Source organism: Protomyctophum parallelum, assembly GCF_964188405.1.
Source record: "Protomyctophum parallelum genome assembly, chromosome: 5".
Lineage (NCBI taxonomy): Eukaryota > Metazoa > Chordata > Actinopteri > Myctophiformes > Myctophidae > Protomyctophum > Protomyctophum parallelum.
The window spans coordinates 21,765,014-21,780,206 of NC_139702.1; the positions used below are offsets into that span (position 1 = coordinate 21,765,014).

The following is a 15,193-nucleotide window of genomic DNA, read 5'->3' on the forward strand; positions in this document are numbered from 1 at the left end:
CCCCCCACACCGCCTCACAGCCCCGCAGGTTACCGGAGATCAGGTGATGGCGCTGATCCCCACCTGCTGTCATCGTCTTCTTTGCCCCGCACCACCCTAAACGCTAACGAAAGACCCACCATCGACCCCTCTTCAGATGACAAAGTCCTATGCTTCGTCGAGCTCTCCCGCCTGGTCGACTATCTGCCTAGTCCTCCGGAAGCCAGCGATGAAGACGACGCAGAGGAGGAACTGAGGAGGCGGAGGAGGATAGAGGTGGATGAGTCCATTTGGGCAGTAGGGGAGGGGGAAGACGAGAGCATAACAGGTGAGGCGGTTGGTTTAACACCGCATTGGCCCGCACCTTCCCCCTGCTCCTCATCCTCGCGGATGGATTTTGTGTTCAACTTCGACCAGAGCGATGCACGCTGCTACTACAAACTCTGCACCAACGTCACTCCCGACAGTGCCCGCAGCCTTTCAGAGGCTGTACCCCACACTGGAGGAGGAGAGGCGAGTGAGGGCGCCAAGGTGGACGACTGTCGGGACAAGGCTGTCGACCCGGAGCCGGTCACCATCCTTCAGCCTCCTCCTGGTTTTGGGGACAGCAGTTCAGACGAGGAGTTCTTTGATGCACGGGATCGCTTCGCCTCGCCCGTGGACCCGACATCTGGGGCTGTGCCTAGAGGTGATTTGGTTTTCAGTACAAGATAGCTGTCTCCCAGTTTCTCTTTTGTGTGATACTGTGCTCTCTGAGAGATTCTCCACTACAGTACCAAGTTTTCACTTTGTTGTTCTTCGCCTCACTTTTTTTTGTCAACACAATTCACTAATATTTATTCCAAATACCAATTGTAGCTTATCCTATGAAATAAAATACACTTTACTTTAATTAATAGTAAATATACTTTATACTAGAGTAATTACCATTACAACATACTTTACTACATTTTTTTTTATGTATATATCACTATAATGTTATATCATTGACAATTATACCCAAAGAGTAACATCCCATCGTTTGTTGTCTTGATATGATGATGTGGTGTATTTTAGTAGCGACATTGATTTCAGACCCGGAATTGTACTTTTAAGTTTTCCACAGCAGAATTTATTCAATTTTCTCCAGAAACAGGCTGTATCAACTATCAAATATGAATGATAAACAATGCAGAGACACCCCCTGATAGAAAATCCTGTATGTTTTGTTTATTTTTGGAACATGGTTCTTATATGTGGCGATCCTATGGGGATTACAACACAATAAAGAAAAAAAACACAAACCAGAGGAACAGCGGCATCTATCGACAGTGACGTCAGACTTCAGTGGTCTATTATCTATCTATAAATGCACCACATCTCTGTCTATCCGTGTACGGCTGTAATGCATGTAACTCGAGAAACGACTTCAAATTCGACACACGCGTTCCACACCCCCACAGGGAGTGCAGTGCCCGGTGTCGAGTCGGTCGGACCCACAGTTGTCCATAACGCCACAAAAGGGCTCTGACCCTGCCCATGCTCAATATTTGGAGCTGGCTTGTTCTGACATCAGAACACTCCATATTTGGTCATGCCGGACACAGAACTTCATATAGGAATAAAGGGACACAGAGAGACAGATACAGAAATCTCCATATATGGGCATAAAAGGGACACAAACAGATGGGTGGAACGGGTATTCTGACACGGGTACAACGGGTATTGCATAGCCGGGTGGGGCATGGAACTTCAACTTCCATCGTTACCGACGTGGTGCTCTACAGCTGGGCACCGCTAGTATCCAATAACGAGTGTTACAGGTGAAAAATTACATAACATCCGGAGCGCAGCGCAGGTCTTGGGCTAAATCGTTTATTTTGATCGGTAATATATATATATATTTTGGATTTGTCTGAACCATTTTCCTTTTTTTCCAGATTTTGCTGCTGAGATGAAACCAGACCCTCCGCACACACTGAGCCTCGGTGACATTGGCATCTCAGTGTCAGGTACAGAGAAGGAAGCAAAGGATGAGGGGGGAAGCATGAGAGATAAAGAGGAAGGAGGGGGGAGAGAAACGCTGTTACAACTTAGGAGGAGATCCCGTAAGCGGCGCTCTTTCATGGAGACGGGTTTCACATCCACTGTGTCATTCCCTGAACCAGGTATAGATTCCAACCAGGACTCTGTCTCAACCAGGACTCATAAGAGCCTCCTAGCACAGACAGTTGATGGAGAGTCGCTGAGTTTTCCAGAATCTTCGGAACAAACCCAGAATCCCTGTCCTACGGTGTCTTCCCTCTCCCGCTCTGAGGGCGAACCTGCCCAGCTGGAGTCTAAACCCATCAGGTCCAAGCCCAGTTCCCATGGACCTGCGTCTCAGACCGGGCATGTGGAGCCACAGCCTTCACCCCGGGTGAGAAAACAGGACATGGAGATGGAACCCGACGCCATGGAATCCAAATCTGTCGCAGATTCGGTAAAGGAGGCGTCTTGCCCAATCACTGCCGTCCGCTGCCGGGTAGAGCCAGATGGGAAGGAGAGCGCTGACCGAAGGGGAGACGGCAAGGAGGAAGGAGAGGAGCAAGTGGGAGAGAAGAAAGAAGAAGAGGAGAGTGATGGAGACAAAGAGGAAGTAACAGCAGTGTCATGGAATGGACCTTTGACTACTCATATGTTCTTGGCAGATATTGTTGAGGAAGAGATTAGGGGGGAGGACGCAGAGGAAGAGGAGAAGGAGGAAGAGAAGAGAAGACCTGTGCCCAGTTCAGAGTTAAGACCACTTGTTTGTTTCGAAAGAACGATGGATGTGAATGTCAAGCGTGGCAATGTCTCTCTCAATTCACAGTTCAGTTCCCCAGAGAACGTTTTACGTGAAAGGGTACTGCACATGGTAGATGAAAGTGTTGACAGTCGTATAAAACGGCCATCGCACCCACCGCCCCCTCCTCCCCCTCCTCCACCCACCTCCCCTCTACCTCCTTTGCCACTTGTTAACAAGTCCCTGAATGAAAACTCAGTGAGGGGAGATGGAGGAACCCCAACCCGTATGTCCATATCTATCTGCAGTGAAGGTCCGGACCAGCACACTGGTAAAGACAACTACACCAACAACGAGCAAATACATGTTGAGGTCAACACCAATAATGAGGATGAAACTATTAGTGTTTTTGGTTCTGCCACAACAAATAGTGATGATGTTGTGTACAGCGCCAATTCTGACAATGTTTTTGAAGATGCTTATGAAGCTGGTAATTCCTTACATTCAAGTCTTAGCGATTCTACTGCTAAAGACTGCATTAGGACTAATACTAATACTCATTCTGATTATGCTGACACTGATGTACCTGCAACAAATGTTACATTTAACGCCAATGTTACCGTGAAAAAACTACCTACAATTGTCATATCTAATTATTCATCCAGTAGTACAAATGTAAATAAATCCACCACAAATGTCACCCCACCAATCATTGACACAGCTTCAAATGTTATCTCAGCCATGGCTGAAACTACAAATGCAGGTATCAACACCAGCTTAGCAAAGGCTAACATAGTCCAGGAGTATCATTCCCCAACACACTTCTTGTTCCAAACCTACTCCACTGGCATCATGGGCCGCCTGTCTACATCCACAATTAGGGACAAGATTCAAAGGCTTCCCCTCTATTTGCCTCGCTCTCAGGAAGACTTTAACCAAACTAGGATTGGTAATATAGCCCAGAGCCCCTCTCCAGAGTTTATTATAGACGATCCTGAGATCTCCATCAAATTAACACATGATGATATAACCCAGACAAAGGACACTGAAATGAAGACAGTGTCAGAATCGGCAGAGTCAGACGATTCGGATTCGACAGTTACAGGATCAGATGCTGAGGGTGACATCGTTGTGGAAGCATCTTCCGCTGAGATTACACGTTCCACCATGTCAGAAGTAAAGGAGACATTTCAAAAGGTGGTTTTTCGGGGAAGTGATTCATGGCACCAAACTGAGAACCATAACGAACCACTGTACTATGGGCTGAACAAAGACACACCAGGACCAATAATAAAGCCTCCAAGTTACAGAATAGGGCAGGACCTTGACCTCAAAATGTTTCATTCAGGCTCAAAGATGGATGTTCCCGGTCCTATAAGAGAGGCGCCAGAATCCAAGATGAAAGCCGTCAGCCCCAAGTCTGATGTTCCAGATTCCAAAAAAAGCATCCTGTCATCACCGTCTATCCCCCCTCCCATAGTAGTGACCACACAGAATCTAAACAGACCGGGGCTCCTGTTTCTGAGTGATTCCGAAAAACAATGTCGGACCAGTAGCGACAGGCTAACGCTAACGAGACTCTGTAGGCCTGCAGGGGAGAACTCTGACTTGTTGGAACGGCAGAGCAGAGGCTGTGGGGTGTTTACTACCTGTAAGGACCAGTCCCAGACCAACACTCCTGCCCAACTAGGGCCAACTATGAAGCCTGACTATGGCTGTAGCTCTGTGCTTGCAGCTGGGTGCGAGTCGGTCATGGAGGGAGTCCAGATGCCACTGGATGCTTGTGGTTGTCCAGAGGTCTATACCAACTGCCTGAGCAGGGGGGACAGCTTTGACGACGAGCTGACGGTCTACGAGTTCTCCTGCCATACACAAAGCAGTGGCGTGACCCAAACCTCCGGGATGGGGCTTCCTCTCACGGCCGCTCCCTGTGTTTCCTCTTTCCTCTCCACCTCCCCTCCCGCCTTTCCTTCGGCCTCCCTCTCTCCGTCCTTTCCACGCTCCACCCTCCTTTCTGCGTCCAACTCAGAGCTCAGCCCCCTCCTCTCACCACTATCTGAGGCCTCGGACTGTTACCCATCTAGAACACACAAGGACACCATCAGCCACCTGCGTGTGCGAAGGTATCCAACACCCCCTGCAGGCTTCCAAACGCTACGCAGCGACGTGGACCAGCTCCTCTCTGTCCTGGAAGGGCTCGGAGGGGCGTCTGTGAGAGGTAGAGGAGGCCGCCACCCGAGGGACACGTGCCCCGCCCACTTCACAGAGAATAAGCGGGTGCTCCACACAGAGGCCCGGCGGCTGATGGCGGGCTGCCAGAAAGTGGTCGGGGTGGGGCAGAGCCCGGAAGATATGCTCTTTTGCCTGGCTGACAGTTTCCGAACCTTGGTGGAGCTGGCCGGGGTGTGCCTCTGGTTCTCTGGTTGCGATCGGTGTGACCGGAGGAACGCAGAGGCTATTGCAGGTCTGATAGACGTAGCACGGTCCTTCACGGACTTCTGCCTGGCAGCAGAGCGTGCCAGTGGGAAGCGAAGCTGCCAGGACCTGAGCACCAAGCTGCTGGCCAAACAGTGCACAGCACTCACTGCCTCCGTCTTCTGCCTCACACAGCTGTTCCGCACTCTCACAGCCCTTTGACTCATTCCAACAACCATTGCATAACAACACGTCATACAACCTCAGTTGACCCTTGATTTCTGCGACTGGGGTGATCAGTGATGTGAGGTTATCTGGGGAGGGACACTGATGTGACAAGAACTCACATGATTATGAGAGCTCTCTGTGATGTCATAGAGCCAATTCATGGCATCATAGATCACCAAAGATCAATAATGCCCCTCTGAGGGGTACTGATAACTATCCTGGCATAGATGGGTGAGGTGCATGTGGTCACCTACTGTATGATCTGCACGTACTGTAGCCCACAAATCAACCATTCAAGTAATGGACAAGTAAAGAGTAATGGACATGTAGACTGAAAACAAGCTGCAAAGATCTTCACATACATGTCCATATCTTAGCAAACCTGCCTGCATTCCAGCATTGATGTTTTGAATGTATTGTATGTTATTTGTGTATTGTTTTGTTTATTTATTTTCCAAGAATATGGATTTGATTATTAATATGTTACTGCAGTGTTCTCAAATGCGAGAGAATGGAATGTAAAGAAGGGGAAATTGGGAGAGTTTACAGGAAAGGTTTTAGATTGAAGAGTAGTTGTTATTACAAACACTGACGATTTTGATGGATCCAGTTTATGTACTGTCTGAAATCATTTTGAGTTTTTGCTGGTTTCATCTCATATATCTTATCATTTCACAGGCTGTTGACAAGGAGTGTTTTGAATGTTATTACTGTAATTGTTTACAAGAACCAAAAAGAGAACTTTTTTTAGATTAAGTCAACCTTTATTTTGATCTCATTAGATCTTTTTTTCCCAAGAAAAGAAAAGACATACAAATGAAGATTTGGGTGATTTGACTCTATTTTATAACGTAGTACAAGGCTATAAGCCTACAACTGTATATTATATTTTAAGAATAGTAGCTGAATGCTGAGGTGTGCACATTGACTTCGGAAAACTTAAGGTTGGCGCCACGCACACATTGGTTATTTGATATGGTTTGCACAACATTTGCTTGCATCTTTCGTGTTAAACAATTTTAGCACTTACTGTACATTTGTATGTACCCATGGCAATATAGCTTCCTTACAATACATACATCATACACTACACTAGTCAGGTTCTTTCTAGCAGGGCAACATTATTATTATTATTATTATTATTATTATTATATTACTACTACTCGGGAATGGTGCAAGTTGGAAACGCACTCCCTCGTGTCCTCGACGATGCGAGTTTGGAGTCCACGGGTTGGACGGTTTTCGAGATCAAGAACTACAGTCGCACAGATGGATTTCACACATTTATAGAGCATTATTGCCAATTTTATTATTGTTTAACCGCTGTTTAAAAATCTCTTTCTCAAGGTAGTCCAAGGTAGCAACACATTTATTTACAGACTAGACAGAAGAACTAAAACATATTCACAACATAACATCTACATCTACAAAGAAACATAACAGAAAAAGAGAGCAGGGGAGCAAAAGAAAGACAAAGGGATAACTACACTGAACTTAGTCTTTCAAATGGCTCTTCTATGCATGAAAAAACATCATGAAGGCTTCATAACCTTCAATACCTATCTGTGTGTTCGAATAATACAGTATCTGAGCAGGTGTGATCACTTGTGTGTACCCTTCATACTGTACCGCTGTTTAATATCAGTACTGTAGTGTGGATGTTTTATCAGTATGGCCTTCATGTACACACTGCACAGTATGTCATGGTGCATGGACACACCCTGCCCTGGATCATGATGCATTATTATTTCACTAGTAAAGGCCACTCCTTCAACAAAATAGATTCATGTAATTAATTTGTATAAACATGAAAAATAAATTATTCATGGTAGAGTATGGACATTTTGTTTATGGTGTGCGGCAAAAGGCCAAGGGCACGGGCATGCAGGGTACGTGAAAGTGGGGATGTCTATGGGCGCGCGGAATGCATAGCATGGAGTTTGTGACATACTGGTAGATGGTCAAGGACATCACAGGAATGTGAAAGTGTGGACGTCTATGGATGCACCACATGCATGGCATGTGTGACATAGGCAATTAGGTTCAAGGGAAGGGTCCCTGATACTTTTGGCTTTGGGGTCACCACCCTGTCATGAATGTGGAGAGAAAGACAAGGGAGATAAACTGATGCACACTGACAGATACTGTAGATGAGGGTGGGTTTTAATCCTGGGCTGATGGCCATGAAGGTGCATCTGCTTGATTGAAGACGTGTGAGAATGTTAAGGGGGTCATCTGGCTTGCTTATAGATGTGTGTGGTTATTATCAGGCTTGGCCTTCCCTCCTGAGCTTCAGTTGTTTTCATTATTCAGTAAGTCTTTGGGGTTTTTGTCTTATTGGTGTGTCAACCAATACACTAATTAATTGACAAAAACAGTAACTGATGTCATCTCATTGGAAATTGATTTATTTCATACAGAAGGATGGTCTTCCTGCTTTCTTTGTCGCACCTCCAACGGTGCCATGGCGGACTATCATTGGAATATAAGCGGAAAACGGATATAAGCTATAACACTATAATCAAGACCTAATTATGCAACCTTAAGAATATTACTTTATGTAGGTATGGTGTTCCATTGTGCCATTTTCACTTGGAATGTTTTGGACCTGATGCTCCTTGGACCTGCATGCTCACTGGAGAAATTAAAGTAGTGAAAAGAAGAAAAACCAAATCACTTTACACAGTGACAATCATTATAATTTCAATGGCAATGTGTTGAAACACTTTAACTTTTACAGGGTATATGTTTTGCTTTATTTTGTTACAAAAAAATATATTTTAATATTTGCTATATTACATTTCCAATTTGCAGTGAAGTGTCACTTTGATCTCTGTGTGGAAATTGCCTGCAGACAGAGGCTGGGAAATCATTTTAACATTATCTGTGCTCACCAAGCATGTCATAATAATAAGCCATAAAATGCATTGTTGATTTATCAGGGATTTTATCTGAATTGAATGTTTAAGTCTGCTTTTGCTTTGTAATGCTCTTCTTCCACCATTAAAAACAATATCAAGTGTGTTTTTGTGTGAATGTATTTATCCAGCTAGTCAACTGAATAAAGTTTTACATGCTTCTAACATGACATCCAGGAGATGACAATTAAGACAAGTACAGTATATGCCCTTAGGCTACTTTTCTTTTTCCGCACTGGCTGGTGAGCAGTGTATTTGCGTGTTTTACTTAAGTAAAAGTAAAAAATAAAGGGAAGCTCAGATCTGTGCACAATCAATGTATTTATTTTGCAAGCTTTCAGTCTACTGACCTTCAGGCATGAAGACGTTTTTTCAACAGCAGTGGTTCTTTTTACATTTTTACACTTAAGTAAAAGTATCATTACTGCAGCTGGCAATGTAGATGTTTTATGAATTGAATACATACAGTAGGACCCGAAAGGACCACAAGGACTTTTTTGTGTGTTATCCTTTTAGACCAAGGGTTTTACTGTAAGTATATAAGTCCCATATTAAAAATGTACTTGAGTAAAAGTGTAGTATCTGCATCAAAATTTCTAGTTTATTGAAATAATGTCATGTACATTTGTCCAGTGCGCCTACTGCAGGCCTGGTTGACTAGATTTAGAAGACAGATCGATTATTTTTATGGAGAAATCTTGTCATTTACCATGCATCCCAATGGCTGAGAAGGACAGCTTGCCATGTCTCCTCTCTTGCTAACGTGGCTATTCAAGGAAGGGTTGGGGCTAAAATTAGCTGTAGTGGAATAAAAGAAAAGTAGGCCTAAAATATTTTCCTCTGAAATGTAGAAGTAAAAGTACTTGTATACCCTATATGTCCCCCAGAGAGGACGTACTGTATAGGGCCTTAGTCCTACTCCTCCTCCCAGCCCAAATCACACCTTGGAAAGCATGAGTGTCTATTTCAAACAAAGTGTTTTTTGACTGGGGGGTCATATTTTGACAGCAGGAATTGCCTGTCATAATTTAACCCCCCAGTATCAGGATGTATTAGGATGGTGATATTCATTAATCAGCCAACACTCCCCACTCACAGGTAGTACGTGTCGTGTTATATATGGATGTACGGAAGGTATTCAGAATTGGTGTAAAATATATGAGGTCAAATGATGATCAACTGTGTTCACAATACTGAAGGAGAACTTCAGTATCCATTGGAAGCAGCCACTCTGGTAGGGGGTTGTTTATCTGATCTTGCTGTGAGAAGAAGTTTTATGACTTCCACAGGCAGGCAGAAACTAAATCACTGATTACAGGACATGTCTATGTACCAGGAAGGAAGAAGTACTTCTTTAATTCCTTTCATTGATAAACGTGTTCTAAAGTAACCAATATTATACTGGGTTAGTAAAGCCTAGATAATATAAGTATGTAATGATCTTACAGTTAATCTAGAACGATAGCAGTTTGGTTAACCATTATTGTGCAGGCAGGAAGCTCCTGCACTAGATAAGATGGATGTCTCACTGTTGCAAAGGATTGGCCAAGTGGCTTCTCATTGGCTGAGACAGCTATCCCTGTCGATCTGATTGGTTGCAGAAGCAACCCACTGCTTTAGATAGACAGTTTGGTCCAGGGTTGAATTCAGATTCATCCTATACCATCATGATGACAGAAGCAGCAGAAAGGCCAGCGGTAATTATAATGATATGATTTGTGCATTATTTCATAACTATGTATTAATGTGTAATATGATAATTAGATTGTAACCAAGTGATATTGTGTTTCTTTTCCCCAATCAATAATCTTACGGTAGATTTAAAACCACATAGTTAAAAGTGGCCACACACATACTTGCCACACAGTTACAAGTGGCCACATACTTGCCACATACACATTACAAAGTGAGCATAGTGGAACCACACAAAGTGGAATACCGCTTATGTTTCAATATAACTACACTTCTCCAAATGAGAGAAGGTTAGGTATTAGACTTTAAGGGCGTGCTAAGCACAAATCCAGGGTACTAGTATCAGTCTGCGTTTGAAGTTTGAACAAACGTGTGAATGTTGATATATGTGTTTTATGTTTAAGAATGAACTAATAAAAACCCTATAAAAAGCATGTTGATTCGTAAAATAAGGAAGTTATTGAAGCATTAAACAAATCAATTGTGCGTGTTAAACCTAGCTAAATCTGTTGTATTCTGGGGAATTCGGATCCCGGCAAATCTCACCGAAAACCGAACAGTATGCCTGAGCCACCCTTTCATTTCCTCCCTCCATTCTCTTTACTGCTTCTGCGTGCGTCAGCCCCTTTTATACTAGTCTAATCCAATTCACACTTTAGGATACTGTGATGACTTGCAGTGATTTAATGCACATCTGCAACTATGTTACATATTCAACATAGCCTTTCTGGCAGATCTCCTCGAAACATCATGCACAATGACTGGCTATCCTCTCTTTTCCCTCTGAAACGTTCAAATTTTAAATTTACTTACTCCCCCACCAGGTCGAGAAATGGGTCCATTAACACTGAGAGTGGCACTATCACGCCCATCCTATTTGATTAACAACAAGATCACAACACTCGACTGCAACCATCACATTTTGTGGGTGTTAATCATTGCTTTCAACATCTGGCTCTCTGATTTGCACTCCATTACTGTGTGGTGGTCCCTCATGAGTCTCCATCTAAACCAAAGGGGCGGTGGGTGAGATCAGCTGAGTCGCACGCTTGGAGAACATATATCAACACCAGGCCGCATTGCACATACATTCTAGTTTATTACTGACACACAGAGAAATATTACAGTATTGAACAGCGGACACATGATGTGACTATATAGCAGATATGAAAACAAGGATAAGAACAGAACTAGATAAAGTGCCCCTTGTAGATATTTTTGCTATATTTGAAATTTGAAATCCTGCATGCTTATTATTATTTTGCTATTTTTGAATTGGAATCCTGAAAAGTATAATTTAATTTCAAATGCATTTAGTTATATAAGTATGTTAACTTTATGAACTTAAATACAAAACAAATACATTGGATGTAAAATCCACTAATACTAGTCATTAAGCTACTAATATAGACGTGGGTCATGTTTGCATGTTTGGAATTGTAACAGCTGAAATTCAAATACTATTATCAGGATTCTGATATTAACCTGCAGGCCGCATTTAGTAGTGAAGGTGGGGCCACATGTGGCCCCCGGGCCGCCAGTTGCCCATGTATGTATCAGAGATTTCAGTTCCTTCTTTCTCTCCTCTTTGGCATGCAGGAGAAGTCTTTGCCAACTGATGTGTCATGAGATGTCTTTCATTAGCTGTGGTTTAAAAATAGTAATAGCCTAGTAGCCTGCTAAGTTAACACCCCTGGACTATTGATATGTTGCCAGTCATTCCTGTGTTAATTCACAATTTCACACTGTGCCACACACTCCTGATGGGGCCCTGAGGCACTGCAGAGTCTCAGACCTGGCAGGGGGCCCAGGATCCGCCCTTGGTCACTATCATGTGACACTGAAGTCAAGAGACCCAGAGTGAACGTTAATAGGGCCAGGCTCTTCAACCTTTGCGCATAGCGGTATTTACAGTGAATTGAATCTCTCTCCTTCCATTGAGCTTGTGTTCCTTTAGTAATGTTAGCTACATTATTTATGTATGTTTCTGAACGTCTGACAGCCTGATCAATTTCCATAATGAAAATATCCGATCTGAAAGCTCTCAGCATGCCATGGATGTGAGACGTATGTTGTGAGCTTGCAGATCGGCTATTTTCAACACGTGAGAAAATGTGGCTTTATAGATGGTGATCGTTGGATTTTGGATGAGGCGATGCACACTATAGTGCTCCCCCCGGCCCCGGTTTAGCATTATCCTGAAGCTAAACCCCTGGCACCCTAATTGGTGGCATCACTGGCATCTACATCATCTGATTGATTGATTGAAATATTTATTAACAGTTTGTAGAATTTACAGTACATTTTAAGCACAAACTCAATACAAAGACTGTCAACTGTGAGTGGACGACCCAATTAAGCATTACACTTGTTTACAACAGGGTCCACATTGTTCAATTCATCAAAACATTTAAAGACATACAGACATTTAGAGACATACAAATAGACATTTCTATGTAGCTAAAGTACAGAACAGGAATTCATCATATGGGAAGCAAAAAAGGGAAAAGATACAATATACAGTGAGGGAAAATGGGGGGGGGGGGGGGGGATTCAGTTTTTACAGAGGCCAGTTTCGAATTGCAGCCATCCGTAGGTGCCCTTTGAGAGCGGTTTTGAAGGAGTCAAGGGATTCACATGTCTTAATGACTGTTGGTAGGGCGTTCCACATTTTGGTGGCATAGGAGCGAAAAGAATTTAGTCCCTTGTTTGTGCCGAATCTGGGTTGTACATGGTTTGTTGCACTCCCTCTGGTGTTGTGGGTGTGGACTTCGCTTACATTAAGGAAGTATTTAGACAGGTACATGGGTATCTTGGTGGTGTATCGAATCTTGTGGACCAGACCCATTGCAAGATGCTGTACTCTGTCGTCGACCCTAAGCCATCCCAGCCTGTCAAAGTGGGCAGGGGTGAGGTGGGTTCGGGGGGTGAGGCCAATTAGGAGCCTGACCAGTTTGTTTTGGGAGGTATCGAGTATGTGACAGGTTGGAATTAATTCTGACTGGGGACTAACACCAACATGCAATAATAAATACACTTCATCTTTAAATCCTTCAGCAAGTTCTGTAGCCTTCATATACCATACAGTACAGCCTTTTCCAGCTGATAACACAGTATAGGACTATATACGAGAACGAGGGTGTGCCCTGCTACTTAAACCATCATAGACCTCGGACCAGTCCAGATCTCTCAAGAAGTGGCGTCATTGAGTGCAATTTAAGTGACCATAATATCATAACATTTTCTGCACTCGTAAAATTCATAAATCTGTAGTCAGTTGTCACAACACAATCAGATTCAGATCAATGAAACACTACTCTAGTGAAGCACTAACAGCAGCTCTGGAGAAAATGCACTGGTCTGGTCCAATATTTTGAATTGCACCTTGGCCGAGGAGGACTGGTCTTGTTTTAAATCTGCGTTCTTGTCTGTGATTGATAGCATAGCACCCGCAAAAGTTGTAAGGGTCATAGTACGTACTGGACATGGGATACATGGAAACAACGACTACATGCAGGAACACCGGTAATAACCCTTACTATAGGCTACTTGAAAAGATCCGGGCCCCATCAGGGGCCCCGGGTGCATGCCACAGGCTAACCATTGCTCCAAACTTCTCCAAACTTGGCAATGTCTAAAAATGTCTGGATTTGTAGGATAGAAATCAGGCAGGTCTGCTGCAGTGCACAGGTGCGTATAGGCCAGTGGGTAACAAGAAGACTCGCCACTTTTACCCGAGGCGACTCTTCTTCACATTCTGGCGAGTTCTTCACTTCATTGAGAGAGTGTAGGCAAGCGCACCACAGCTCAGTGGACATTAAATATAGGCTACCATGTTTGATAAGTCATATAAAAACATTACTTACACCCAAAATATAAACTTCACAGATTATAGATCTCTTGGAATTATAACAATCTGTTGAGTATTGCCACTAGTGAAATCCCAACTTTTATCGATGCGCCATTGCGCTGAGAGCCTGAGAACCTTGTGGAGCCTGTGTTTTTTTCTCTCATGCACTCTGCACTGTCTGCAGCACAATGACTGCAGATCTCTCCTTAAAGTTATACTTATTATGGTTTACTTTCAACCATAAACCATAATATGATTGACAAACCTTGGATTATAATTCTTCATTGACCAACAGCGCATGCAGCATGACTATGAGGTAATTTAACTATGTGGGATTTCTCCATCGGCATCGAATCGCTCGGAATCGAGTCGTCTTCACTTTCGGAGCGAGATTTCTTCCCCTTTTGGCGAGTCTCCTTCACTTCCCGGGGCGAGTTAGAACTCGCACCGGGTCGAGTCTTCCGGTATTCGGCCAGTGGAAGTCAATGAAAGGAATAGAATACACCAGCACACTGTGTATTTGCTCAGTACATGAGTATTTTCTTTTTAATGCAACGTCTCGGTCCCTCCGGACCTTCTTCAGGAGTTTGGGCATAAAATTTGATCTGGGGCAGAATGAATGATTGTGTTGCAGACATTCAAGGTGTGTTTCACATTGTTGTTTATTTCCTGTCTTCGGCAGATATGGAAGCCGATATGACAATTGCAAAACAATACATTACAGAAGGGATACAATCGGCTGGTGGTTTGCTTTATGTCACTGTGATCCTCAATTCCGCATTTTAGCCCAAGAGCAGAGAAGGAAAAACAGTAGAACAGGTTTTCTTATTTATTGAGCTGATTCAGTGTTGACAAAACTGGGAAAATTAGGCTTACAGACAGTTGGAGCCTACAGCATTGTACAGTGTGTGTGGGGGGGGGGGGGGATTTGACTGTGAATGAGTTAATGAGTGAATGAGTAGGCTATATATATATATATATATATATATATATATATATTCAGTCTTGCTTAATGTCACTATGACATTGACACTGCAACAAAAAACAATAAACTGACTATGCCATGACTGTGCCAAGATCTGGTGCCCTCTGCTGGTAAGATATAGACAAAGTCTTTCGCCATAATATTGTTCCTATTCTATGTTAAATGACTTAATACCCATGTATTACATTAATTAAGCTCAGAATCAGCAAAAAGGTAGGATACAGTATGCTCAAATACATAATACATTTTCCTGTAGGCTACTTAAAAATAAAGTGAACAGTACATTTGACTGGCAACACTAACAGGGACAGGGTCAAAGCTAGTAAAACTTTACAAAGTGTGTCAAACTATGATCATCTTTATAATTATTAACTGTAGTAGTC

General features: G+C 43.3%; 1 protein-coding gene across 1 annotated transcript in view; it reads left to right on the top strand.

Annotated features, from left to right (window-relative positions):
* Nucleotides 1–5,380, top strand: part of frmpd1a (FERM and PDZ domain containing 1a) — a gene marked incomplete at its 5' end in the record, with an annotated part of 21,872 nt that extends 16,492 nt beyond the window's left edge. The window contains 3 exons of the mRNA XM_083764365.1: nt 1–667; nt 1,899–3,212; nt 3,486–5,380. The exon at nt 1–667 is cut by the window's left edge and continues 668 nt beyond it. Coding sequence (XP_083620491.1) covers nt 1–667; nt 1,899–3,212; nt 3,486–5,359 — 3,855 coding nt within the window. The 3' untranslated portion in view covers nt 5,360–5,380. The remainder of the gene's footprint in view (nt 668–1,898; nt 3,213–3,485) is intronic.
* Between the last annotated feature and the right edge of the window lie 9,813 nt (nt 5,381–15,193).